The sequence below is a fragment of the Strix aluco genome, chromosome 3 (assembly GCF_031877795.1).
Source record: "Strix aluco isolate bStrAlu1 chromosome 3, bStrAlu1.hap1, whole genome shotgun sequence".
NCBI classification, from domain to species: domain Eukaryota; kingdom Metazoa; phylum Chordata; class Aves; order Strigiformes; family Strigidae; genus Strix; species Strix aluco.
In genome coordinates this window covers 131,396,726-131,424,420 of record NC_133933.1, presented here as the reverse complement: position 1 = coordinate 131,424,420, position 27,695 = coordinate 131,396,726, and the positions used below count along the sequence as shown (strand labels likewise).

The 27,695-nt window shown below is 56.6% G+C and overlaps 2 protein-coding genes across 7 annotated transcripts in view; one reads left to right on the top strand and one right to left on the bottom strand.

The window, feature by feature from the left end:
- Positions 1 to 12,589, bottom strand: part of EFR3B (EFR3 homolog B) — a 56,905-nt gene extending 44,316 nt beyond the window's left edge. The window contains exon 1 of one of the 5 annotated variants that reach the window (XM_074820348.1): positions 12,567 to 12,589. In XM_074820348.1, coding sequence (XP_074676449.1) covers positions 12,567 to 12,582 — 16 coding nt within the window. In that variant the 5' untranslated portion in view covers positions 12,583 to 12,589. Of the gene's footprint in view, positions 1 to 292; positions 447 to 1,621; positions 1,792 to 12,566 lie in introns of those variants that run through there. The other 4 variants (XM_074820349.1, XM_074820351.1, XM_074820353.1 and 1 more) reach the window with 4 other exon arrangements.
- Positions 12,590 to 13,707: 1,118 nt separating this feature from the next.
- Positions 13,708 to 27,657, top strand: DNAJC27 (DnaJ heat shock protein family (Hsp40) member C27). Of its 2 annotated transcripts, XM_074820344.1 has the most exons (9): positions 13,708 to 13,938; positions 15,352 to 15,434; positions 15,928 to 15,997; positions 19,777 to 19,941; positions 20,387 to 20,509; positions 21,073 to 21,233; positions 22,603 to 22,731; positions 25,348 to 26,470; positions 27,568 to 27,657. In XM_074820344.1, the coding sequence occupies exons 1-8, from the start codon at positions 13,852 to 13,854 to the stop codon at positions 25,391 to 25,393; spliced, it is 864 nt and encodes a 287-aa protein (XP_074676445.1). In that variant the 5' UTR covers positions 13,708 to 13,851; the 3' UTR covers positions 25,394 to 26,470; positions 27,568 to 27,657. The 2 variants fall into 2 exon arrangements, with proteins under 2 accessions (XP_074676445.1, XP_074676446.1); XM_074820345.1 differs by lacking the exons at positions 25,348 to 26,470; positions 27,568 to 27,657 and having other exon boundaries at positions 13,710 to 13,938; positions 22,603 to 25,264.
- Positions 27,658 to 27,695: the final 38 nt, after the last annotated feature.

Genomic DNA, 27,695 nt, shown 5'->3' with positions numbered 1-27,695 from the left:
ATGACTCAACGGAGGCCACGGAGGAGTCAGCACCGTGACGAGGAGAGGAAAGGACCGGAACCTGAGCGTCCTGCCTCAGCTTCCCCCCCCACCGGCCCCCCGGGGTACAAACCCGCTCCCCAAGCCCACCGGCATTTCCTGAAGGGTGTAGATGCTGCATCTCACGGCATGTCAACTCCCCCCCCCCATATGCACCCCACTGAGCCCCAAAACAAGCATCCCTCATCACCCCGATGGGGGGGGTTCAGCACCCTGCCCACCCATCTCCTGCTGCATCCCGCCGCGCACTCACTCACCCCTGGCACCGAAGCACCTCGCAGAGAGGGGCCTCGGCTGGCAGCACCAAAGAGACCCCACAGCCCTCGGGGGGGGCTGGGACCCCCCGAGGCAGGGCAGCGGTGAGGGGGTCCCCACGCTGTGGTGCTCACCCTGTGCTATCAGCTCGGGGAAGGATGCTCGGGCACCGGGCAGGGAGGATTTAAGAGCCACCCAGCCACCCCCCCAGCTCTTCCCAAAAGCTCCCAGCGGCTTAGCGCAGCCCCGGCTGGGGGGGGGGGGGGGGGGGGGGGGGGGTGACCAGCTGCTCCACCAGCTGCTCCCCATTACGCAGGCGGCATCACCCCGCTGCGCTTCCCGTCTGGGGACGCGGGACCCCGTGTGCCCGCCATGCACAGAGGGGGGACAACAGTGACAGCGTGGGGGTCAACGATCCCCAAAACACCTCAAGGCGGGGGGGGGGCTATATGGGATTGGGGTCTGCCCCATGCCAGGGACCAGGCAGCTCCCCATTATCGCAGGGGGGTGGTCATATATAGGACCAAGATCACTCCTGATCCTGGGGGGGGGTGTGTGTGTGTGTGACACTTCGCCCCCCCCCCCCCCAAATAACCAGGTGGAGCTGAAGAGCCCTATATAGCACCCACGCCAAGGACCAGGTGACCCCCCAGCAGTATGGGGGTCACTGGTCCTACAGAGAAGCAAGGTCCTCCCAGCCCTGGGGGGCAGGTGACCCCAGGAGCCCAGGTTGAGGGGGGCGGTTAACAGACCACGGTCCCCCAGAAAGGGGGCAATGCCCCAATGCCACAGTGTGTGCCCCAGCTCCAAAAAGGGGACACCCTCCAGCAACTGGGGGGATGCACAGCCCTGTAAAAGACCAAGATCCCCCCGCAACCCCAAAGAGGGGTCACCCCCAATAACTAAAGAGACGCACAGCTCTGTACAGGATCAAGGCCCCCCCAAACCCAAGGAGGGGACAACACCCCAAGTAATTTAGGGGGTGCACTGCCCCGCGAAAGACCAAGGTCCCCACAACCCCAAAGAGGGGTCACCCCCCAATAAATGGGGGGTGCACAGCTCTATATCGGATAGAGGTGCCCCCACCTCAGAGAGGGGGTACCCCCAGTAACTGGGGGGGGGGGGCGTGGATAGGTGCACAGCCCTATAAAGAACGAAATCCCCCAACCCTGGAGGGGTGAGCCCCTCAGCGGGCCCCGGGGGATGCACAGCCCTACCCCAGGGCGGGAACGAGCCCGAGTCCCCGAGAAGGGGGGGACACGCCCGGCCCCAGTACCGGCCCAGGCCCAGCGCCGCCCCACCGGGCTCGTCCCCCGCGGGCACTCACCGTACATGGCCGCTGCCGCTGCCGCCGCCCCGGCTCGGCTCAGCTCAGCTCAGCTCAGCTCAGCTCGGCTCGGCTCGGCCCGGCCCGGCTTAGCTCGGCTCAGCTGCAAGCGGCGGTGCCCGACCCGGCTCTGCCCCACCGAGCGGCGCCGGCCGGGGGCGGCACCGGGGGGGCGGCACCGCGGCGGTGGCTCCTCCCGCCGGCACGGCCGCAGCGCCCGGCCCGCCCCGCCCGGCCGGGCTCGGCTCGGCACATGGGGACTCTTCCCCCCTCCCCAAGACCCACGGTCCCTACCACCTCTGCATCCATCACGGTGCCCCCCCATCCCGCCCCACGCTGCAGCTGCCCCCCGCTGCACCCACACCGCCCCCGGGGCACCCTGCCCGGGTTTTGCCCCCCCATGTTCGGCCGCACCAGCCCGGCGGGGGACAAACCCACGGCTCTGCCCTGCGCATTTGGGGTCTGCCAGCCGCGGGGGGGAATCCGCTTAGTTCCCCCCACGACACACCGGGGAGCCCCTGAGCATTTGTCCTCCGTGAGTCGGGCAGCCCCGAGCCCAGTTTGAGGACCCCAAATCCCAGCAGGGGGTTTCCTTGGAGGGCTTGTAGTGCTGTTTGCACCCCCAGAGCGTTACACGCAGCCGCTTTCCCCCCGTGGTGAGGGGATGCTGCATGTGTTCCCCCCTCTCCAACCTGCTGCCACCCCCATGCAGCACCAGCCCTGGCATCTGTAGCCACCCAAGTGGCAACTGATAGATTGGATCGGTGGCCAACGTTAACAGGATGAGCCTCAACAAGGCCAAGTGCCAGGTCCTGCACTTGGGCCACAACAACCCCCTGCATGGCTACAGGCTTGGGGAGGGGTGGCTGGAGCTGTCTGGAAGAGAAGGGTCTGGGGTTCTCATTGACAAGCAGCTGAACAGGAGCCAGCAGTGTGCCCAGGTGGCCAAGAAAGCCAACGGCATCCTGGCTTGTGTTAGAAATAGTGTGGCCAGCAGAAGCAGGGAGGTGATAGTCCCCCTGTGCTCTGCACTGGTGAGGCCACACCTGGAGTGTTGTGTCCAGTTTTGGGCACCTCAATCCGAGAGAGATCTCGAGGGGCTGGAGCGAGTGCAGAGGAGGGCAACGAAGCTGGGGAAGGGCCTGGAGAATAAATCCTGTGAGGAGCGATGGAAGGAGCTGGGACTGTTCAGTGTGAGGAGGAGAAGGCTGAGGGGAGACCTCATCACTCTCTACAGCTCCCTGAAAGGACGTTGTAGAGAGGTTGGTGCTGGTCTCTTCTCCCAGGGAATTAGTGACAGAACAAGAGGGAACGGCTTTAAACTGCAACAGGGGAGGTTCAGACTGGACATGAGGAGAAAATTTTCCCAGCAAGAGTGGTCAGAGAGTGGAATAGGCTGCCCAGGGAGGGGGTGGAGTCCCCATCCCTGGGTGTGTTTAAGGGCCGTTTGGATGAGCTGTTGGGGGATGTGGTGTAGGGGAGAACTTTGTAGAGTCGGGCTGAGGGTTGGACTCGATGATCCCAAGGGGCTTTTCCAACCTGAATGATTCTGGGATTCTGTGCCGCGCTGCGCCGTGCCGTGCGGTGCTGTGCCCTACCACCCTTCTTCATGCCCTTCTGCAGCCCTGTGCCCTTACGCTTCCCGGCCCTGCCTGGCATGCCGGGTGCTCCTGCACCCTGGGGACGCGGCAGCTTTTCATGTCACCCTCCTCCAGCTCATCCTCGAGTGGAGCCCAAAAACTGGGGGGGGCTGTGGCAGCAACCGAGGTGGGAACACCATCGCCTCCACACACTGGCTTGTGGCTCCCGCTCCCTCCTCCCTGACTGGGGTGCTGGGAAAGCTGGGACCCGTTTGCGGTGCTGAGTGGGAATTGTGAGTTTTGGGAGGAGACAACAGCAATTTCACGGCAGGATGAGGCGTGGGAGACAATCAGTGCCCACATCCATGACCTGTGGCTGGGCACTGGTGCGTTGGGAGCACAACGCAGCGCCCGTGGCGTGTGTGGCCACAACCACGATGATGCCATAACCGGGACGTGCTGGTTCCCTGCCTCAGTTTCCCCTTTGGCTGCAGGGCGTTGTGGCATCGCTTCAGCACTGCAGCAGTAATACAAAGTAGAGGCACCTTGGGGAGGTATCTGCCTTTTTCCTCACCCCCTGCAAGAGCTCTCAGCCCTTTCCCTGGTGTCCCTGACTGCCCAGTGCTGTCTGAGCCCCCCCAGTTTAGCTTTCCAGGATTTTCTAGAAGCAGCTGAGCTGACCTGGATCTGTCTGTGTTTCCTGCGCCGTCGCCCTGCAGCCCTCCCATATTTTGGGAGCCTGATGCAGCTCCCACCTGGCTGGGCTGGCAGCGGCTGGGGCAGGGAAAGGCCACGGTGCTCAGGGTTCACAGAATCACACAGAATCATTCAGGTTGGAAAAGCCCGTTGGGATCATCGAGTCCAACCCTCAGCCCGACTCTACAAAGTTCTCCCCTACACCACATCCCCCAACAGCTCATCCAAACGACCCTTAAACACACCCAGGGATGGGGACTCCACCCCCTCCCTGGGCAGCCTATTCCACTCTCTGACCACTCTTGCTGGGAAACATTTTCTCCTCATGTCCAGTCTGAACCTCCCCTGTTGCAGTTTAAAGCCGTTCCCTCTTGTTCTGTCACTAATTCCCTGGGAGAAGAGACCAGCACCAACCTCTCTACAATGTCCTTTCAGGGAGCTGTAGAGAGTGATGAGGTCTCCCCTCAGCCTTCTCCTCCTCACACTGAACAGTCCCAGCTCCTTCCATCGCTCCTCACAGGATTTATTCTCCAGGCCCTTCCCCAGCTTCGTTGCCCTCCTCTGCACTCGCTCCAGCCCCTCGAGATCTCTCTCGGATTGAGGTGCCCAAAACTGGACACAACACTCCAGGTGTGGCCTCACCAGTGCAGAGCACAGGGGGACTATCACCTCCCTGCTTCTGCTGCACAGCACAACCTGGTTCAACATGGCACCTCACAGCACAGCTCATCACGGCACAGCCCGGTTCGGCACAGCCCAGCCCAGCACAGGAAAGTTTGGTGTAGTTTGGCACGTGCAACACACCACAGCACGGCACAACACAATGTGGCACTGCACAGCATGGCGCTGCAGAGTGCTACACAGCAACACCAAAGGCATGGCATAGCACAGCACCACCTTTTCTCCTCTATGTTTACCTTTTTCCCACAGTTTGGACTCATTTCACCTCTTTTCCCAGCTGGCCAGCTTGACACAGGGGATTGTGTGCTGGAGCCCCTCGTACCCCGCGGCTCCACACACCTCCCACAGCCACCCCGCAGCCACGGCGTGTCCCACGCACGGCAAGACCGACCCATCTGCAAAGCCTGAGCCCTCCCTGTGCCAGACTCTGTCACAAGCACGAGTGACCCAGAGAAACAAAGATGTTGCTCTGGGCCTTGCTTGGGGACAAAGACAAGGCTTGAGGTGACAGGGCACCTTGGCCAGGGAGGGCCAGGGGACCAGGGAGGTGCTGGCACCAGACTGCCGCAGATCTCCCCCTCCCTGAGCTTTTTGCTGCGTCTCTTCCCACACAGTAAAGCCCCCGGGTTGGATCATCTAATTAGGCAGTAGCTGGTGCCTCACAATCCTCCTCGCAGGGAAATTATGTTTTAATTAAAACATTTCGGGAGTTAATCTGTGCTGCCGATTCCCTGGGTGGCTAAGCAGTCGCACGAAGAGCCATATTCCCAGGGGACGGGAGGGCTTTCACAGGGGACATGGTGGCAGTCACAGGCCAAGGGATGGGGGTCCTGAGTGTCCCTGGTCGTAAAGTCCTTTTTATTGTGAATTAAAAGCCTTAGAGTAAAACCTGATAGTTAGGGAAGAACCTGAAGCAGATGTGGCAGAGGAACCCTCGTCCCTTTGCTCACGGGGATTTGCGAGGCCTTGGGCTTACCGTGAAGGGACACGGGACAACTCTGCGAAGCGGCCAAGGAAATGAGTCCCCCATAGCCACTTTGGGGACCCAGGGACAGCCCCCACCCAGCTGCCAAAACCAACTCCCACCACCATTGACAAGCCCTGAGGCCCCCCAGCCCACACCCAGAACACGTAGGGTTGGTCTGAACCCCAAAAGTTGTTGCCACTGGAAAAGTTCAGCAGAATCTCTGCCCTCAAAGAGCAAGGACGGACACGAGCATCCCTGCACAGGGTCGGGATGGATCTGCGGAGGTTGGGGTGGGGGTTCAGGTCACCTTCAGTACGTGCCTCCTCCAGATTCATGGTGCGAGACGAGGGCGGAGAAGACTTAAACTCTGCCTGCCACCCCTGCCTGTCACAGAATCCCAGAATCATCTCGGTTGGAAAAGCCCTTGAAGCTCCTCCAGTCCAACCATGAACCTAACGTTGACCGTTCTCAACTCCACCAGATCCCTCAGCGCTGGGTCAACCCGACTCTTCAACCCCTCCAGGGATGGGGACTCCCCCCCTGCCCTGGGCAGCCCATTCCAACACCCAACAACCCCTTCTGCAAAGAAATACTTCCTAAGAGCCAGTCTGACCCTGCCCTGGCGCAGCTTGAGGCCATTCCCTCTTGTCCTGGCGCTGGTTCCTTGGCTCAAGAGACTCATCCCCCCTCTCTGCACCCTCCTTTCAGGGAGTTGCAGAGGGCCATGAGGTCTCCCCTCAGCCTCCTCTTCTCCAGACTAAACCCCCCCAGTTCCCTCAGCCGCTCCCCATCAGACCTGTGCTCCAGACCCTGCACCAGCTCCGTTGCCCTTCTCTGGACATGTTCGAGTCATTCAATGGCCTTTTTGTCAATGTCCTTTTTGTCATTTTCTGTCATGGCTAAGGGGACCCCAACACACTCCAGCCTTGCCCAGAGGGATCCAAGCATGTCCCTCCAGCACCACACAGTCCCCTTCTCCTCTCCAGCAGGCAAGGGGAGATGCCAAATCACTTGGGGCCTGGGATGCTCTCAGGACACATGCCTGCATTCCGGCCTAGGGCTCAGAAACGCTCAGCGTGGTGGGCAAGGTGGGCATGTGGAACACCGAGACGGACCACTGTGCCCCAAGCCTCAGGATTCCTCTCCGGGATGGCTCAGAGGGAGTTTGCTGGCAGGTGTTGGGGGAAGGCAGCGATCCGGAGGCAGCCAGAGCTGCACCGGTCATGCTGGGAGGACAGCGAGGAGCTGCTCACCCTGGGCACCTCCTTTGTCAGACAAGTCGTCCATCCCTGGCCCGTCCGCTCCCTCCTTTCTCACACCCCCCTGCTCTCCCGCAGCTGTTTCCATGGCCACGGAGCTGCTGCAGCGACTGCAGCGGGGTCTCCGGCACTGAGCCCTGCATCCCTTCCCCGGCCACACACCCAGGACAGAGCCAGGCCCTGGGCCCATGGGCCAGGCACCCGTGGCTGCTCCCACACACCAGCACTTGGCCTCAGGGTGTTGGCACCGGCTCTCACACACCTGTGTCCATCCCAGTGCCAACACTCACCACGTCACTTGCACAATGCCTGGGGACAGGGTCTTCCCATGCTCTGACAGTTCTCACATGCAATGTGCCACCTCTTATAGAATCACAGAATCTTTTAGGTTGGAAAAGACCTTTAAGATCATCGAGTCCAACTGTTAACCTCATGCTGCCAAGTCCACCACTAAACCCTGTCCCTAAGTGTCACATCTACACATCTGTTAAACACCTCCAGGGATGGTGACTCCACCACTGCCCTGGGCAGCCTGTTCCAACACTTGACAACCCTTTCGGGGAAGAAATACTTCCCAATATCCAATCTGAACCTCCCCTGGTGCAACTTGAAGCCATTTCCTCTGGTCCTATCGCTTGTTACTTGGGAGAAGAGACCAACCCCCACCTCGCTACAACCTCCTTTCAAAAAGTTGTAGAGAGAGATAAGGTCTCCCCTGAGTCTCCTCTTCTCCAGACTAAACACCCCCAGTTCCCTCAGCTGCTCCTCACAAGACTTGTGCTCCAGACCCTTCACCAGCTGCTTCTTTGGACATGCTCCAGCATCAAATTTGTCTTCCTTGCAGTGAGGGCACCAAAACTGAACCCAGTCATCGAGGTGCGGCCTCACCAGTGCTGAGCACAGGGGGACAATCCCTTCCCCAGTCCTGCTGGCCACGCTATTGCTGATACAAACCAGGATGCTGTTGGCCTTCTTGGCCACCTGGGCACACTGCTGGCTCCTGTTCAGCTGGCTGTTGACCAACCCCCCCCAGGTCCTTTTCTGCCAGGCAGCTTTCCAGCCACTCTGCCCCAAGGCTGTGGCACTGCTGGGGGTTGTTGTGCCCCAAGTGCAGGACCCAGCACTGAGCCTTGTTGAACTTCATACAACTGGCCTCAGTTCATCGATCCAGACTATCCAGACCCCTCCGTAGATCCTCCCTACCCTCGAGCAGATCAACACTCCCACCCAACTTGGTGTCATCTGTCAACTTACTGAGGGTGGCCCAATCCCCTCATTCAGACCATTGATAAGGGTATTGAACAGAACTGGCCCCAGTACTGAGCCCTGGGGACACCACTTGTGACCAGCCACCAACTGGATTTAACTCCCTTCACCACCTCTCTTTGGGCCCGGCCATCCAGCCAGCTTTCTAGCCAACGAAGAGTACACCCATCCAAGCCATGAGCAGCCAATTTCTCCAGGAGAACACAGTGGGAAACAGTGTCAAAGGCTTTACTAAAGTCTGGGTAGACAACATCCACAGCCTTTCCCTCATCCACTAAGCAGGTCACCTTGTCACAGGAGATCAGGTTAGTTAGGCAGCACCTGCCTTTCATAAACCCATGCTGACTGGGACCCGGCTGTCCTGTATGCACCGTGTGATTGCACTCAAGGTGATCTGCTTCATAACCTTTCCCAGCGCCCAGGTCAACCTGGATCCTCCTTCCAGGCCTTCCTGTAGATGGGCATCACATTTTCTAACCTTCAGTCACCTGGGAGCTCCCCAGTTAGCCAGGACTGCTGAGAAATGATTGAAAGTGGCTTGGTGAGCACTTCCACCAGCCCCCTCAGCACCCTTGGATGGATCCCACCTGGCCCCATGTACTTGTGCATGTCTAAGTGGTGTAGCAGGTCACTCTCACATGTCTCTGAGTGATTTCTTGCATGAGGATCCATTTCTTGCACATGTGTGGCACCAGAGGGCCGAGGACCTGCAGGAAGGAGATTGTCACAGTGCGAAGCGATGCAGCCCACACGTGGATCACTTGCAGCAGCAGACAGAGGAGGATCTCTGCCAAAAAGCCAGGCGCTGCTCTCCCTCTGGCTGCAAGGGGTGCACCCGTGGGCCTCTCTGCTGGTGATCATCAGCCTGAGATGCCCCAGCTCCAGAAGGTGCTGCGGGCAAATCAACAGGTGACCTGAGCCTGAGCCACAACCCCCCGATGCTCTGGGCTGACCTGGGGCTAGCTCCTGCTGATGGCACCCTGCCCCATCTCCCCAGCCCTTGCAGTGCCACGGAGAAGGTCTGCAGGGAGGCCCTGCCCTCGTGCTGGGGCTACGAGGGCTACAGGACCATCTCCAACACCTCCTGGGGCCCAGACATCCACAGATGAGAACTGGTTATTCTGCCCCAACAGAAAGCCCAAGGATGGTGCAGTGCCCTGCACCACCCCACTACCACCCCACCAACACAGCACACCAAGACCCTGGCTCAGGGATGGGGAAACTGAGTCACACTCTGCCTCTCACACCCAAACACCATACTGGCTCTTTCCCCAAGGACAGCGAAGCTGTGCAGGACACAGGGACACTCAGGGGACACGTGCAAGGTTGTCACCACCACAGCTTTGTGTGCACACCTCATGCTTGGCTGCTCCAGACCATCAAACACAGCAGGGTGACAGTGGCAGGGCCAGTTCAACCACAGAGGCAAAAAATCCAGTCTCTGCCAGCCAGAAACGTGGGTGACACCCACACGAGTAACCCAGGCTCAGCACAGACACAGATGGGAACATCTAAATCATGGTGACCACATGTTGTTACCAAATGCCGTAGGGGTGACCTAGGGGAGTGTGAGCAGGGAATGCAAGGCTGGTGATCAGGAGACACCAAAGCTTGTGTCCATGGGGTTCATGTGTGAAGGAAATCCCTTTAGATACGTGCCCTAATTCCCTCGGGGGAGCCTGCCATTTCATAACACACCCAATAAACTCGTCGAGACAACGCTTGTGTGCCACAGGAACGGCTGTGTACACTCACAATCTTCATATTCTTTTGTAGATATTGACTCTACATATAACCATACTTTATCGACATCAGTTTATTTGTGTATCTGTTACTTTACCCTAGCTGGATGTGATTTTAACTGTACTGCCCCAATTATTGCTTGTCAAGTACTGTCAACTAACTGTACGCGCTACCCCTAACCTTTGATGGAAAAGTTTCTGCAGCCCGCAGCCTTACAACAACTACTGAAGCAGAGGAGGAAGAAGGCACAACAAACATTAATACCTGTCCACCATGACACCACAGATCACACAAATCCTGGAATGTGCTCAAAAAATAGTCAAACATGGCTGGTGGGAATCCCTTTTAGGGTGGTCTTGCCTCCAGCTATGGGAATATTCGACCTCTTACTTCATCCCTCAGTTGTTATCCTTATTTTGAGCATTTTCTTACTTCTTTTAATCACTTCTTTACATATTTGTGCTTGGTTTTCGGTCCACACTGTTCTGATGGTTTCTCAACGCACCACCATATTGACTCAGCATAACCCTCCATCGCTCCATGACCAAACTCCCCTCCATGCCTGACATCCCCAGACATGGAGGTGGGAGGTGTCGCCATTGATCTTGGCCTTACACCACCACAACAAGACGGCCAACCTTTCCCCCACCAAACAAGGGGTGAAGTGTAAGGCCAGATCGCCTCACACATTATTTCCAGGCCCTGTGCATGCCAAGGACAGAACTGGCATGGAAAGGGAGCAGAGGTGGGATGTGATGAGGGGTTAACAAGCCCAAAGGGTGCTTTCACAACACAACTATTAAAAAGGACAGTCCCATCAGGGAATCTGGAATTCCCCAAGCCTGGTCGGCTGGTCCAAGTCGCTTGTCTGGAGAAGAAGCCCTGCCCTGCTCCCTGCCTGCCCGATATCCACGGTCGTGTTAGTCTTTGCATGCCTGAATATTAAGTCTAACCCTGTATTAGTGAATTACTGGCTTTGCTGTCATTATGACCAGGATAATTGCACTATTGATCTGTATTTATTACTGCACCATTATTTAGAGATAAATTGTTTATCCCTAAAGCTGCTGGTCTGGTGTCTGTTACCATATCCTGACACTATATGTTGACAGGGCTGGTGTAAGCCCTTACCCTACCCAAAATCAGTGAAGAAGTTGGCACAGTGCTAAGATCTCATTCTCCTGTCCAGGCACAAAGAGGCTCTGATCCTCCCAACCCAGAGAAAACCCCACAGAGGGCTTTATGTCTGGTAGCAAAACAAAGAGAAAAAAAAAAAATTACCTTCTTTCTTTCTTTCTTTCTCCTCTTTTCCAAAGAAACTAAAGGACACGCTTGGCCCAGGATAAAATGCCCAGAGAAAACCCCAACCTCATCTGTCTCATGCCACTGGGATCGGGGCAGGGCAGCACTTCCCTCCTGCATGGCAGTGGGAATTATAAGCCCATTCCTACGTTGCTGCTGAGCAGGTAGGATCCCTCATGGCTTGGGAAGGAGGACAGTGCCCCAGGCCAAGGTGAAGAGCTGCCCAGAGATGTCCTCAAAAGCACCTCAAGGATGGCTGAATTCACCAAATCAGATGCCAGACAGATTTGTAAGAAACAATAACACCCATATGACCAGAAAAGTCTGTACATGGATGCATAGGAACAGCAGAGAAAGGGTTAAAGGAACTTAAATTGGCACAGACATGAGCCCGGTTTCATCAAGTGGCCAGACAGCAGGAAGATGAAGAACAAACCAAAGATAACAAAGAAGAACAAAGCTAAAGATAAGGTGACATGAAGATGAAGAACAGAGCTGGAGCCATAAAACACCCAGCGATGGATAATGGCAGGGCTGTTTCAGCAAAGATTTATGAGACCAGATAATGAGGCAGAAGATCCCAAACAGCCCATAACAAACCTGTCAAAAAAAAAGCTTCTCATTGCCAGTCAGGAGGAAGCCAGAAGAGGTGTTGAGGACTTGACAGATAGCATCCCTAGTCCATAGCACACACTAGTGATCCCCGTCACACCTCCAGCACCCACTTCTGCCACCCCCACTTCCAGACTGGGCCTCCCACCAGCCAGAGACAGGATCCCAGCAGGATGTGGTGGTGGGGTCACAGGATCCCTAAGCTCAGGGCATGTCAACCGAGGAAACCCCCTCCCATGTCCATCTCTATCAAGTCCCCAGAGAGCTGAGAGATGCTCAAACCATGTGGGCCCTGCCTGAGGATCACAGAATCCCAGAATAATCTCGGTTGGAAAAGCCCTTGAAGCTCCTCCAGTCCAACCATGAACCTCACCCTGACCGTTCCCAACTCCACCAGATCCCTCAGCGCTGGGTCAACCCGACTCTTCAACCCCTCCAGGGATGGGGACTCCCCCCCTGCCCTGGGCAGCCCATTCCAACGCCCAACAACCCCTTCTGCAAAGAAATCCTTCCTAAGAGCCAGTCTGACCCTGCCCTGGCGCAGCTTGAGGCCATTCCCTCTTGTCCTGCCGCTGGTTCCTTGGCTCAAGAGACTCATCCCCCCTCTCTGCACCCTCCTGTCAGGGAGTTGTAGAGGGCCATGAGGTCTCCCCTCAGCCTCCTCTTCTCCAGACTAAACCCCCCCAGTTCCCTCAGCCGCTCCCCATCAGACCTGTGCTCCAGACCCTGCACCAGCTCCGTTGATCTTCTCTGGACACGCTCTCCTTGCCAAGAGGTGGCTGTGACCCCCCCTGGGAAGAGGCCCTCAAAACCCCCAACTGTGTGTCCCCTCCTGGTACCTTGTCTTCGAGGCATGATGCAATGGTTCCCCTTCTTGACAGGATCTTGCTGGGCTACAAGGAGCACATAAGGACATTATTTACAATGAGGGTCCCCATGGATGGCCCTGCACAGGGATGGGCCCCTCTACTCAGACCCCATGGGCCATGTCTCAGGGTGCCACAGGGCCACTGCCAGCTCTGGTGTCACCTAAGGCCACCTATCTCAGCAAATAGTAACGTCCTCCCCTCAAGAATAAAAGAACCTGTTTCATGAGGGGCCCATCCTCACGGAGGGCCCATATACCCCCCAAGAACTGATTCAACACCCTGACCCACCAGCTCCTAACTGAGAGCAAACCAATATCTTCCATCCAAAACCCCCCAAAAGGTTGTGAGCTGTATCCCGCCCAAGCCCAGCCCATTCCCAATCCCACAGGCTGAAGCAAGAGGAGTTTGGGCTCCCAGGCTGGGAGAAAACACCTCCCCATGGGCCATGCCACAAGTTATGGGGGACAGGAAATGGGGGACAGGAGATGTAACCCCCAACCACTCTACCTGGAGCACTCCAGTCCCCAGAGCTCAGCCTGCAAGGACAGCGGGACAGCCTGGGAGCCCCCAGCCGTGCAGGACAATACGATGCTGTGGTGCTGCTTTCGAGCCCCTGGAGATGCGGGGACAGGGCAGGGGACGTCCCGCTGACGGCAGGGGCAGAGGGCAGGGCCTGGCAGAGGTGACTGGGCTATGGTTCTCCCCCTGCTCCCCAGGGCAGGGAGGGGACCAGGGCCCGGGCCTGACCCTTCACTGTAGCACCTCCCTGCCAACCCCCGGGGCGGGCAGGGCAGGCGGACAGGCAGGGCGGGGCAGGGCAGGGCAGGAGGCCCAGGCCCCGGCCTGTTCTTTCACTACAGCACCTCACTGCCGACCCCCAGGGCAGGGCAGGGTGGGCAGGGCGGGCAGGGCAGGGCAGGGCAGGCAGTACAGGCAGGGCGGGGCAGGCAGGGCGGGGCGGGGCAGGGCAGTGCAGGCAGGGCGGGCAGGGGACCCGGGCCCCGGCCTGTCCCCTCCTCGCGCCGCCTCACTGCCGCCCCCCACAGGACGGTAACGGCCGCTGCCCGGAGCGGCGCGCGCCGACGTGCCCGTCAAATCTCGCGACAACTTTCGGGCCAGGGGCGGAATCTCGCGCGAGCGGGGGCGCAGGGCGGTGAGGCGGCCCCGGGCCCGCCGCTCTCTCTCTTCCCTCCTTCCCGCCCTCCTTCCGCCGCCTCAGCCGGGCCCGGCGCGGCCCGCGCCGCCCCCGCCCGCCATGGAGGCGAATCCGCCGAAGCGGAAGGAGACGCGCAAATCGCTGAGGATTAAAGTCATCTCCATGGGCAACGCGGAGGTGGGCAAGGTGAGGCGCTACGATTGGCGGGCGGGCAGTGGCGGGCAGGGCGGCTATCCAATGGGAAGCCGAGTGCGGGTGGCCGCGCTGCTAGAGAGGCCGCGGATTGGTGGCTGTGCCGGCCGGCGGGAGCCAATCAGGAGCAGGCCGCGCCGTCCAGTGCGAGGCGGGAGGTTGGGGCGAGTGGAGGATTGACAGCTTCGGGGGCGGGGCCACCGGGTTTTATTGGCTGCGTTGCAATGGGCGGGGCCTACGGAGAGGGGCGGGGCCTCCCGCCTCCGCCCGCAGCTGGCGGCGGGTGTCATGGCGGCGCCTGCGGCCTCAGTTGTCAGCGGCCTCCTCCGTGCTCGGGCTCCTGCGTCCCCGCCGCCCCGGGGCAGGCCCGGTGCGGGGCTCACCATGCCGGGCCGCCTCGGCACAGGTGGGCAGGGGCCGGCCCGCGGTTCCACCAGGCCCCAGAGCGTTCCCCTCCTCTCTGTGGGGTGGGTCCCTCCGTGATCCGGCTGCTGAGGGACACCCGTTCCTGTGTCCGCTTCCTGCGGAGCGAGCCCGCATGACCGTGCTCCAGCCACAGACACCGCAGTGCAGCGCCGGAGGGCAGAAAGTGGGGCTCCAGCCCTTGTGCCTTCCTCGAGGACTGCTGGGGGAACCCCACCCCTCCCCAGTTTGGCTTTAGAGTTTCCTCAAGAGCCCCCTTCCTCCTGCTGTGTGAGTGACCTAGCTCTTCTCCGGGATGTTATTTCTTCTCCCAGCCAGGTTCTGTTCTGAAGTGCAGCCCCTTTTTTTTGTTTGCTTAATAAATGTAGTCCTGTTAAACCAGTGATAGCACAAGGACTCCCGTGGGGTAGACAAATGCCTCCCTGATGGCAAGAAAATCCAGAAGGATCTTACAGGACAGAGTGAGTGGGCAAAGAGGTGACTGGTGACATCCTTACGAGATTTATCTCTAGACAGCCAATAGCAGCTGACTCCTCTGCTCTCCCTAAACAGTATCTGCCAGTCAGGGGCAGAACCAGGGCTGGAGGGACATGGTGTGACCCTGAACGTGCTCCTCAGGCTCCCAGAATGTTCTTTGTGGCTTTTGGGGAGCTGACTGCCCCCAGGCTCTTGAACACACAGCTCCTCCAGGCTGGATGTTTTCTGTAGGAGAATAAATCAGAGTTTCTTGTTGCTCTAATCTCCAAGCAGGTAAGGAATAACTGACACCCAGTGGCTTTTTCTTCTTTTTTGCATAAAGCAAGCTGCTCCTGGTAAAGATTGGCGCTTTGGTTGTGGGTTAATTAGCTAGTTTAGGGACTTAAGGCAGAGTTGATGTCTCTGCAGCCATCCAGCTGGCTGGGGGCTGTGGGTGAATTCCCTATTAATGTGACTGTTATGGTGTATGGTGCCATCCTGCTGAGGCTCCCTTTTCCTTTCTCCCAGAGCTGCATTATAAAGCGTTACTGTGAGAAGAGGTTTGTTCCCAAATACCTGGCAACTATTGGTATCGACTACGGCGTCACAAAGTAAGTAGCTTTGCGGTGAGGAGCCGCAAGTGTCAGGAGAGTGGGATGAGCCACGTGGCTGCAGATGTCAGGCGTGGGTCTGCCAGGGCCTGCGCAAGGTGTCTCTGGGAGTCACTGGTCTCCACAGGGGCAGAGGGAAGAGGTACAGTGAGGTTGTCCCACCTCCCACTGCTCCTGAGTGACCACACTGCCCTGCTTAGTTTCCATGGTATAATCTACATTTCTGCTTTAATAATTAAATAATCTGCCTTCCTCTGGGAGCGTAGCTCCCCGTTACCATGCTATATCCAGAGCTGATGCTGTCCTCCATGTCTGACCGGTTCTAGGGGCAGTTTTCTGGCTGTTAAACCCCAGCTTTTGGAACTTCTTACTGTTTTTCTTGTCCCTGATCACCCAGCTCTTTCTCTGCAGAGATAAGGGGTGTTCCTGTGGGGCACAGCCTGTGCAAGGGCTGAGCTGGAGCCCTCTCAAGCATTTCCCACTTCTCTTTCAGGGTGCAGGTCAGAGACCGAGAGATCAAGGTGAACATCTTTGACATGGCAGGGCACCCATTCTTCTACGAGGTAAGGCAGATGCAGCTCCAGGCAGCACGCTGCAGGGCTGCCCTCAGCTAGCCCAGCTCGGAAGCGTTCAGCACCCATCAGCTTTCCTCAGATCTGCCTGAAATTGGGTTTGAGGGTGGGAAACTTGAAAATACATTTCTTAGGAGCTTTCTCTGCTACAATACACCACTTTCTTTCCTGCCACGGACATCTAATGCAGGCCAGCACTGGAAACCCCTGCTGCCTCTCTGTCAGCAGCGACTCCCTGCTGCTAGGGCTTGCCGAATCCAGGAGCCTGACAGAGGTGAGATTGCCTTGCTACTGTTTAGCCCTCGGACCACGGAGCTGTGGCAGAGTGCGTATCCCTGGTAGGCACACGCAGGCACACCTATACAAGACATATATACGTATATGCATGGCTGGCTGTGCAGATGAACACAGAGAGAAACAGCCAGCGCTGACACAGACAGCACCAGTGGCCTCACCTTGGTCTTTCTGGCTGATCAGAAGGAAAACAAAATTATTAAAACTGAAACTTGTAAAGCCACAAACAACTCTGATAAAATAACCCAAAAACTTCCTCATAAACCATGAGTGTAAGGTTTGGCTTTTACAAGCTGCCACTCATGTTGCTAGCCCTGTTTCAAAGTGGCTCCTCGTGCTTATGAATCTGCCCATCTTGATTTTTTTTTTTTTTTTTTTTAACTCAGATTGGGAAATTTACTCAGATTGGGAGATGTTTGGATCTTACCTTGGGCATTTATAGCATACTGGCATTGTAATCCATGACCAAAGTGCTGTAAAAATACTTGCAGTTGGACTAGGGGATTGTTGTAGGTCCCTTCCAACTGAAATACTCCATTCTATTTTAAAATTATTTACTATACAAATAATAAACAGTACTATTTACAAAAAGGAGCTTGCAGGATAAAACTTTAGGATTTGAACACATAGATTGCAACATCCATTTCGGAGAGTTGGCACAAAGGAGTGATTGTGCTGGCTGCTGATCACATTTATTTTAAATTATAGACAAAGTAATAAAGTGATCCCACAAGTGAAAGAAAGGAACATTAAATGCTTATTCAGTATAGTCCTATTGTTTTAACAGTGGAATGCATACTAATTCTTGATTATGAATATACTGTTGATGCTTGGCAAAGCGTCATTCTGTGACTAATAAAAATGTATAGAATGTCAGGAAAGAGCAGTTTGTAACATGATAAATACTAAGGTGACATAAAAAAGTGAAAATGAGTGAGGGTAAGAGAGTGAGACAACAATGTAATGGTTTATACTGGCTAGTGACTCCCTGGCTATTGACTATTATTTATCTGGTTGCTCATAAGCCTCTTATTCCTCCCTTGTGTTCTCAGCATTTGCTTGTTACTTGCTGTGAAATTTTGGGCACAACAAGGATTTCAATGTTATTTTTGTGTAGAACTACAAGTCTTGACTTGGGTTTGTAAGTCCTGATACAGTACAAGTAACCAGTGAAATGTAATTAATTAAGAATAGCCTTGAATACAGCAGGAAGCAGGGAGATTGGGGCACATTGCTGACAGCATAAAGGAATTGAGGGGCAGAGGACTGTGGTCAGTAGAGTTCTTTGTAGCACGGTTATTGCTTGCAGATACACGAGGTGCTCATGTGTGTTGACTTTCTGGCTATACCACAGCCAATCCTTATGAGACAATGGAGAAGAGAAAGACTCTGAGTCCCTGGAAAGTGTAATGGGCTTAAACTGTCAGTTTAGTGAATAAATATGTGGCAAATACTTATTGAAGAGCGACAAGACAGAAAACCGATGATGCTTTGCTGCTTTGGTTTTGTATTTTCAGCATTTAATGTGAATGTGTAGTATGTCTCTGACGTATAATTAGTTTTATGCTAAAATATAAGTAAATGAGGAAAAATAAAACCAATAAAGCCCCACCAGGCACAAGTCTAAACTGGGAGAGGAGTGGCTGGAGACCAGCCCTGCAGAAAGGGATCTGGGGGTGCTGGTTGGCAGCAGCTCGGTAGGAGCCAGCAGCATGTCCTGGCAGCCAAGAGGGCAAACCACATCCCAGGGGGCATCAAACCCAGCACGGCCAGTGGCCAAGAGAGGGGATTGTCCCGCTGCATTCAGCGTTGGTGTGGCCTCACCTCGAGTACTGTGTGTGGTGCTGGGCCCCACCATTTAAGAAGGATGGGAAGGTTCTTGAATGTGTCCAGAGAAGGGCAACCAAGCCGGTGACAGGGCTGGATGGAGTGTCCTGTGAGGAGTGGCTGAGGACCCTGGCTTGGTCTAGTCTGGAGAAAAGGAGGCTGAGGGGCGACCTCGTTGCTCTCTGCAGCTTTCTGAGGAGGGGAGGTGGAGAGGGAGATGCTGAGCTCTTCTCCTTGGGATCCAGTGACAGGACGCATGGGAATGGTTCAAAGCTGTACCAGGGGAGGTTCAGACTGGCCATGAGGAAGCGTTTCTTTACCAAGAGGGTGGTCAAACCCTGGAACAGGTTTTCTGGAGAGGTGGTTGATGCCCCAAGCCTGTCAGTGCTTAAGAGCCATTTGGATAATGCCCTTAATAACATGGTTTAACTTTTGGTCAGCCCTGAAGTGGTCAGGCAGTTGGACTGGATGGTCCTTGTAGGTCCCTTCTGACTGAAATAGTCTGTTTTATTCCAATGGCTGTCCTGTAGCTGACCTTAGACCCTCATCCAGCAGCTGTTCTGGGGTTCCTCGCTCTCCCCAGTTGCTGGCACCGGGCATACGAGCCCCGGGGGCTGCAGCCCCACTCCAGCTGCTGGTACAGACCCCCTTACACACACCCACTTGTGCAGACAGACAGACGTCCTGCAGATCCCTCCAGTAGCTGGGCTTAGACGTGCAGTCTGTCCCGTGGTGGCCATGGGTCCTCTCTCTCCCCGTTGCCTCACTCACAGGGAGGCATGCGGGTGTCTCGGTCAACTCCCAGACCTTCCAGTCTCCCCAGGAGTTGGTCTGACACCTCGTCTGCCATTGTGCATCTGTGCTTTTCATAGAATCATAGAATGGTTGGGGTTGGAAGACACCTCAAAGATTGTCTGGTTCCAACCCCCCTGCTATGGCAGGGACACCTCCCACTACATCAGGTTGCTCAAGGCTCCATCCAACCTGGCTCTGAACACTTCCAGGGATGGAGCATCCACAACCTCCCTGGGCAACCTGTTCCAGGGCCCCACCACCCTCACAGTAACAAACTTCTTCCTTATATTTAATCTAAACCTCCCCTCCCTCAGCTTCCACCCATTACCCCTCGTCCTGTCATTACAGTCCCTTGTAAAAAGTCCCTCCCCAGCCTTCTTGTAGGCGCCCTTCAGGTACTGGAAGGCTCCTATAAGGTCTCCCCGGAACCTTCTCTTTTCCAGGCTGAACAAGCCCAACTCTCTCAGCCTGTCCTCAAAGCAGAGGTGTTCCAGCCCTCTGATCATCTTGGTAGTCCTCCTCTGGACTCGTTCTAACAGTTCCATATCCTTCTTGTATCGGGGGATCCAGAGCTGGACACAATATTCCAGCTAGGGTCTCACGAGGGCAGAGTAGAGGGGCAGAATCACCTCCCTCGACCTATTGACTTTTCTGTGTGAAGGTATTTTCTGGGCTGGTCGCTCTCCTCTAGCAGCACAGTGAGGGTATTATTTGGGTTCTGTCCTTTTTTTGTGATCTGTGGGGAGATAAGATTTTTATTACAGAATCTAAATGGTGATCTCCCCAAATCTGCCCGGCTGTGTGCTCTCAGCCTGGCTGTTGCTGATGCCAGTGCCCTGCCTTTGTCCCCACAGGTGAGGAACGAGTTTTACAAGGACACGCAGGGAGTCATCCTGGTCTATGACGTCGGACAAAAGGAGTCTTTCGACGCGCTAGACGCGTGGCTGGCTGAGATGAAGCAGGAGCTGGGCCCCCATGGGAACATGGAGAACATTGTCTTCGTTGTCTGCGCAAACAAGGTGGGCAGCCAGGCTGTGGTGTGGTCCTGATCTCCGGCCCTCAGCGCTCGTTGTGTTCCCAGCTTGAGCCCAAGCTGTTGAGCTCCAGCTGCAGCAAGGGAAATATTATTAAGTTGTAGGTAAGACTTTCTAAGAACCAGACGTGTGTGTAAGGAGACCACAATTCAACAGGGTTTTGGGAATGTGGTGGCCACGCGTCTGTCAGGAAGGGATCAAGTAGAGGTGACGTTGTCTCTGGACTAGATAAACTCTCAAAGGCCTTATCACTTGAATTTTCTGTGCTTTCTTTCCACGCTGCCTCCATCCCTTCAGGATAAGCAAACAGCCTCTCCAACCAGACCTGTCCCTTACCTGCTGTTTGATGATCAGCCTTGGAGCTGTGTTCTTCCAGCTGCCGCTGCAGACCCTGCCTGGTCTCTGACCTCTGCCTTTTCTCCCGGTCTAGATCGACTGCACCAAGCACCGCAGCGTGGATGAAAGCGAGGGGCGACTCTGGGCAGAGAGCCGGGGCTTTCTTTACTTTGAGACATCGGCACAAACAGGAGAAGGAATCAATGAGATGTTTCAGGTGAGGTGTAGTGAAGGTGCTGAGGGCAGAGACACCACGCTGAGCCAGGATTTGATGGCAGAGTGTCCCCTGAACTGCCTGGATCCCACAAAACCTGTTGGCCCTCTGCCCCAGAGGTGTCTTCCTAGTGAAATGTTGCCCTGAGAAAGCTGTAGCTGTTTAGCTCAGGAGCAGTATTGGTCCTCCCAGTCCTGAGCTGGCCCTGGCATTGCGTTGCTCAAGCTGATGATCCCTCTTGCTGCACTGGGAACAGGATGCAGAGATGCCCATGTCATCTTTTCAGGTCCAGCACGGAACTGAAGTGGGTTTGAGATAAACATGGGGCCTGGCCTCCTTCTCAGTCTGTCCCGCGGTCCTTGCAGGAACTGGATCCCCCCTCACCGGGGGTATCGCAGCCCCCCACGTCCCAGGCAGTGGGGAATGAACACCCAGCAGTTGTCCAAGTGCTCCCCAATGCTTGGGAGGATGAGCCCGCAGCCAGCGAGGCCAGTGGGGTCTCCTGTGCACTGCCACCACTTTTGGGGGGACCGTTCCTTCCCGCTAACTCCTCCCTGTGTCTGCAGACTTTTTACTCCGCCATCATCGACCTGTGTGACAACGGTGGGAAACGCCCTCCTTCCAGTGTGGGGGTCGGCTTCACCAAAGAGCAGGCCGATGCCATTCGCAGGATCCGCAACAGCAAGGACAGTTGGGACATGCTGGGGGTCAAACCCGGAGCCACAAGGTGAGGGAGACTTGGGCATTTGCCTTCCGGACTCTGATCTTTCTGACCTGGCAGGCTGGTTGCATCTGTGATCTTTTAGTGACCTGCCGGCTGATAAGCTCAGCTTGGTTTATATAGCAGCTGGGTACAAGTATCTAGCCACAAAATTGAGACAACACAAAATAAACTCTCGGTCCTGAGCACCAAATTTCCCCTTTTAACAGACAAGCCAAGCTGGAGGCCAGAGGGGAATGATGAACGTGAGAACTTCAGCCCTGCCAGCTGCCCAGGGTTGCATCCTGCCTCTGGGCTGAGCTGTCTTTGGTCACTCACTTGCCAGACGTGTTTGGAGCAGCTCCAGCTTTACGTTCCTTGCTCTCCAAGTCTGGAGAAGCTTTCAGGCTGGTGTAAGGCTGCTGCCCACGTTATCAAAAAGGGATTGATGTTACAGCTCTTCCACCTGGAAGCAGTACTCCTACAAGACAAGCTTTCTCTTGTCTCCCTTGGAGGAGCTCTAGCCAGGTGAAATCGGTCGTTGCCTGTGTAAGAGGTTGGATATTGAATCTCTATAAAGCTAAAACAAGCACCCAGAGCTATGCCTTGCTTTCTTCTCTCTGAAACATGAGGACTAACTTTTGTACTCCTTGCGGAGGGGCTGGAGAGTAGATTTTTGGGTAACATAAATCATTTAGGACTTGTACACCCTCCCGTTGGCTCTCTGAAATGTCGGTGTTGAGCCTGATCCCCTCCTCCAGCCCCTTCTCACCCATGGGGAGGGATCAGCAGCTCTGCGGGGCAGTTTGTGCTGTGATCACCAGCACGGATGGACTTGGCTTCCTCAGGAGGTGCCCTCCTTTCTCCTCGGCCTGCAGCTGGAGCCGAGATGTCTGCCTTGGACCAGACACCCAAGGTTTAAAGGGCTGAAGTGACGTGCCAGTGCCTTCGCCCGGAGTGCGTAGGCGGTTTGATGCGAAGCTGAGTCAGGGTGCCTGTGCCCCCACGCTGTCTCCCAGCTTTCTGCTCTCGTGGTGCCAGAGACTCAGCACACCAAGGCACGTGTCGCAGGCACGTGTCTGACACGATGGGAGTGTTCCTGCTGGCACAGTCCCGTGGTGGAGGGGGTGTATCTGCCCCAGGAGAGGGGTTCTCCCCCTCCTCTGCTGTGCCACACTAAGAAGTGCCCTGGGTGCTTTTCTGCAGCTCTTTCTCCACAGCATCACCTCCAAAGCCTGGAGGTCCTTAGAGCCAGCGAGGGAAGGGTTCAAAAGTGTCTACGCAGGGGTGTTGAGCACAGGGGGAGCTCCTGGCCCTGCTGTGCTCTGCCAGCCCGGGCAAGGCTGAGCCGGGCTGTGTGTTGCATGGGTCCTCTCACTCTCCTCCTCTCTCCTAGGGACGAAGTGAACAAAGCCTATCGGAAGCTGGCCGTGCTGCTCCACCCTGATAAATGCGTGGCTCCTGGCAGCGAAGACGCCTTCAAAGCAGTGGTGAACGCCCGGACCGCGCTTCTCAAAAACATCAAGTAGGGAACAGAGCCACTCAAGAGCTGGAAACCTTCCCCTCTTTTCCCAACTAGCTCCCGGGCAGCTGTGGGGCACCCCTCTCCTCCTCATGCTTACCGCTGGCATGGCACTGGCCGTGGGAGCAGGACTGCATCCAACCGTGGCGCGCTTGCAATGTGCTGCAAAGGGGGCAGAGAGCTGAGGAGGGGAGAGGGACCCCAGAGCCCTCCCTGCTCCGTGGCCGCAGGTCGTGGTTGGTGTTAAGTGCTGATAGCAGTGAGGTTGTCTGATAGCAGTGAGGTCTTCCCGGCTGTGTTACACGTCCCGGGGGTTACCAGCCGTGGAGGGGTTCAGATGTGTGGCTCTAATGTGTGGATGCAGCGAGGGCAGAGTGAGATCAGACCCCAAAGCTACTGCGCCTGAAAGCATTGGTGTTGTGGGTGGAGGATGCCTGGCATGGACAACGGATTTGTCAGTCTGTCTGGGTTCTCCTGGAGCAGCCCCTGCAAGGCTGCGTGTGCTGAAAGCCCAGTGCTGGGGCAGTTCAGCTCCCTGCTCAAAGCTGGCTCCTTCCAGCTGACACCTGGTGATGGGGGTCAGGGAGGAAAAGGAGAGTTGCTTGAGGAAACCTCTGGTACTGCAGGGAGAAACTGGTTCCAAGAGCCCTTTTCCCCTTCCTCCCCATGCTGTCACGGTGCCAACAGTCCCTTTGGCAGGACTGGGGCTCTCCCCCAGGCACCCACCTCCTCGTCACAGCATGGAGTCTCCTACCACCACCTCCTTCCATCTCCCTGAGCTCAACTCAACTCAGGCTGCACATCTCCCTCTCTCCCCGCCTTTAAAAGTACTATTAGTCTACGTTATGTGGTAGAATTAAGGAGAGGTCTATTAAAACCAAGGTTTACTTTATTTCCTTTAATTCTCTAAGGTGAACTGAAATACCAAAAAATAGAAGGCACTTGTATCAGGTTGCTTCAGTGAAGCAAGGAAAAGGAGAGGAGGGAAGAAGCTTTAAAACTTTCTTTCTAGACTCCTATGTATTTCTTAACCTTAGTCAACTCTGCAGAGGGAATGTTTTTCGTGACAATTATAATAGTCATAGCCCCCACCGACCTCTGGGGTGGGTGCCATTGTCACCCATGGGGGACTGTCCTCAGGTGTGGGTGGCCCTGGCTATTGACAGGCAGGAGAAGGGTGCTGACCCAAGGAGGAGGCAATTCAACCCGCAAGATGGCTGCCTGTCAGCTCTGCCCTTCCTCCCTTCAGCCAGCCTCATCTCCCGAGCTTCACCCACACTGCAGAGCTCCGTGGGTGCCTGTGACCACCTGCTCGGGTGAAGTGAGCAGCACGGGGGGGACATGTTCTCCCCCAGCCCTCTTTTCTCACAGCAGCATGGATCAGCAGGTGGGTGTGGGTTGCTCCCTCCTAGTCACAGCTGCTGTTTTCTTGCAGTAGTCCCGTTGATTTAGAGGGGAGCGTTGCTGGTCACCCCAACAGGTGCTTGCAGAGGTTAAGATCTGGCCGTTGTGATCCTGAGGGAGGTCAGAGCCGTGATGGCTGCCAGGCTCTTTGGGGAGACCGAATGGGAGATTCCTTGGGCTCCCATGGTTTTGGCAGGACCCAGTTTTGTTTCCTTGCTGCTGTATGAGCTTGGCAGGGAAGGTGAGGACACTCAGCTACGGAACGAAAGCCCCTGAGTGTGTGCTTACGTGTCCTTACCCCACCCCACAGGTATCCTCTTCAAAAGTGTTTTCTCCTATGGTCAGTGCAATATCTTTTTTTTTTTTTTTTTCCACTTCAAGGCAGCTTTTCTGTGTTTCCCCTTCAAAATATATAATAAATCAACAGTAGATTCCACCCCCCTCTCTTTTTGGCAGCAAAAGGGACTTTAAAGCCAGTATCATTTTGCTCTTGCTCTGGTTTCTGGTGCTGGGTTGCTGGGAAGAAGAAATAAGCTGTCCTGCTGGGAAGCACTTTTTGCTCCTCTGATGTAGAAATAACCAAGGGGAGATGTTGCTAGAAGAGGTTAATGTCTAAAATAGCTCCATTTTTTCTCTCCCAGATGTATAAAAAGCTGGGCTGGGGGAGATCAGCAGGTCAGGCATTGGAGCTGTGGCAAGTTGCACTGACGGCGTCTTGTTCCAAACATTCTAACACTATGGAGTTCACTGGAAACCTCCCCACTTGTCTAGTGGAGGAAACCACTTAATTCTGGCTTCAAAACTATTTCTCTGTATTTTTTTTTTTTTTATTTTCCATTGAGGAGGGTAAATAATCCTGTGGCTGAATGGTGCACTTCACTTTGAGGGTGAGATCTCTGTGCCTGGAGCGGCTTAAAGGTTGCTTGGGGGCTCTCTGGGTCTCTTGTGTCACGCACGGTCCCTCCTGTTTGCTCCTCAGGTGACTCTGGCCGCTGGTTTTGGGGTTTTTCCTGTCTGTTTACAGAGCTGACCAGATGTTGGGGGATGATTACACACGCATGTCACGTCTAGCGGTGCCGGTGACCTTCTAAGTTGTGTTATTTTTATAAATTAAACCCCCCTTTGGAACAAAGGAAGCCCTGTGAGCTGTCCACCCGCGGTGACCGCCTGCTGTTAATGTTTAATTGCCCTTTGACTCATTTCTCTCCTCCCCAGCTGGCTCTGGCCGAGGTTGGTGGTGAAGAGCTGCCCTCAAGGGTGATGATGGAGGTTGTGAATCAAACTCTGCAGGAGTGGGAGCTGGGGAAGGGATCAAGGGAACAGTCCAGGGGGCATGTGGTGTGGGATACCCCAAATGTGAGGAGCCTGGATCTGCTCAGGGGTCCCAGAGCTGTAGCTGCGTCCTTGCTCCGTGCGCACACACCTCTGCACCATCAGCTCCGGTATTTTGCTTCCTCTGTCCCGTCTCCATCAGGACCCCAAGCTCCAGATCCCTCAGCACCATCCAGGCCCTGTCTCTGGCCTGTGAGTCCCATGTGTCGTCCTGCCTTGTGCGAAGAGCAAGTCTGGCTGCTGAAGTGTCTGTCCTGAAACGAAGGCGCCGGGATCCAGATCCCAAACGAAGCGACTTCCCCTTCTGCATCCAGAAACGCAGCCAGGAGCTGCCTCTGAAGATCTCTAGGAACAGAAAGCCTCCCTCGATGTGCCCAGAGGCGCTGCCCTCCCTGCCTGTGCTCTTCCTGCCTCCCTGCGCTCGGTGGAGCTGGCAGGCGGGGAGGACACGAGGATTTCTGCTCTGGCCTCGTGCCCAGCAGCCACGATCTGCTCTGTGCTGCCTCTCTGGGTTTGTACACCCTGTAACAAACCCTCCCCTGAGACAAGGCTACACCCATCCTGCCTCACGCACCAGTTTTGATGGTCTTTGGACCAGTTAACCTTCCCAGTCAAGGTGCCGTGCCCATGGCCAACCTGGGATTGGCTTGCCCTGGGCTCCCTGTGTCAGGACATGTCCCAGGGCCAGTAGCCCGGGCTTGTGTCCCTGTCCCGTGCTGGCCAAGGCCAGCAGCAGGACGGGAATAACTCTGAGCACGCCCAAAACCTCCGGGGAGCTGTGGCTTTGCCGCTCTCATTTTGATATTAATTACTGCACAGAAGCAATTATTTCCCCTGGTGGAGTGGCCGCCGTGGCTTCTCATTAGAGCTGCCGGGACAAGGACGTGCGGGAGCGTGGTGGGGTCCAGCCTGGTTCCCCAGGGTGTCGGGGAGGGCTCCTCGCAGCGAGGTCCAGCATCTCCATCAGCTCTGAACTGCAGATTTTCCAGATCCAGGGGTTTGAGAGGTAAGCAGGTGGCAGCTGAAACAGGGGGAAGAGGAGGGGGAATATTCTGAGCAGGTTTTGGTGGGGTATCGGTCAGTTTGGGGGGTGATTTGGGTGGCGTAGGTGAAGGGGGGGGTGCGTAGGGGAGAAGTTTGGGTTTCTCAGCTCCCCTGGGGGGCTGTTGTAGGGTGGCTGTGACACACCGCCGCCCCCCCCCCCCCACCCCCAGAGAGAGCTGGGCAAAGAGCAGGCTGGCAGGGTGTGTGGGGGTTCATCCCCTGGCATTGGCCCCCTGCGAGGCCGCAGGCAGGTGATTCAAGGGGGTCCCCATGGGGTGCAGCTGCGGGGCCTGCGAGCTGCCAGAGGAGGGGTTGAGGATGAGGATGGAGCGAGCGCCGTGTCCGAGGGAAGGCCACGAGTGGGGGCAACCCCAGCCCCCCAACTCCCCGGGAACCGGCCTCTGGCTTCCCCGCAGCCGGCACCGAGGGGGTTACGGGAGGCGGAGACGCACCGGTACCGGCACAGCCGGCGGTGGGTGCCCGCCCCCGGCCCTGGGGAAGCCCTGCCCGCTCCCCCCCACCCCCATCCTTCATCATCCATCCCCCCCCCTCCAAAGCCGCTACCGTGCCCCCGCGGCCGGAGCCGCCGCCTCCGCCGCCCCCCCGGCCCCGGGGAGACGGAGCGGGCGGCGGGGCCGGGCGGCCCCGGGTGTAGGGGCGGGGGGGGGGGGGAGGCGGAGGCCGCCGGAGGATGCGGGCGGCGGGGCCGCACCTGCGCTCCCCGGGCTGCGGCAGCCGGTGGGCTCCGGGGTGGCCCCCCCCGGCCCTTTTCCAGCCATCCCCGTGGAACGGAGAAGCTGGGAAAGGGGCGAAGAAGAGAGGAAGCGGTGGGGTTCGCCCCCCAAAGCGGGTGCCCTCGAAGGAGGAGCAGGGAGGCATCGCGACATCTTTTTGCTCCGCGTCGCTTCGGTTGCAACCTGGCAGTGCGCAAGGGCCGGGGAGAGAGCTGGCAGGGAGCTGGGGAGGCAGGCTTGCTCGGCTCCCGGCCTCCCCGCGCCACGCCAGCGGTTATTTATAATTATCCCCCTTTCCCTCCTTCGGCCGCTCCTCAGCACGCAGCGGGATTTGGGGTTACGGCAGCAGGAGAAGGGGAAAGGCCTCGCGCCTCGGCGGCCGGGGAGACAGGGATGCTGCGGGCGATGCCCCGGTGAGCATCGAGGCGCGGGGGAACTCGCGGCGTTTCTGCA

What these genes read in the sequence shown, in the direction of transcription:
- DNAJC27 (XM_074820344.1), top strand. Translation starts at nt 13,852, where the DNA reads ATGGAGGCGAATCCGCCGAAGCGGAAGGAGACGCGCAAATCGCTGAGG. An exon ending in GGCACCCATTCTTCTACGAG is followed by an intron (nt 15,998 to 19,776) that starts GTAAGGCAGATG and finishes TTGTCCCCACAG; the next exon opens with GTGAGGAACGAGTTTTACAA. An exon ending in GTCAAACCCGGAGCCACAAG is followed by an intron (nt 21,234 to 22,602) that starts GTGAGGGAGACT and finishes CCTCTCTCCTAG; the next exon opens with GGACGAAGTGAACAAAGCCT.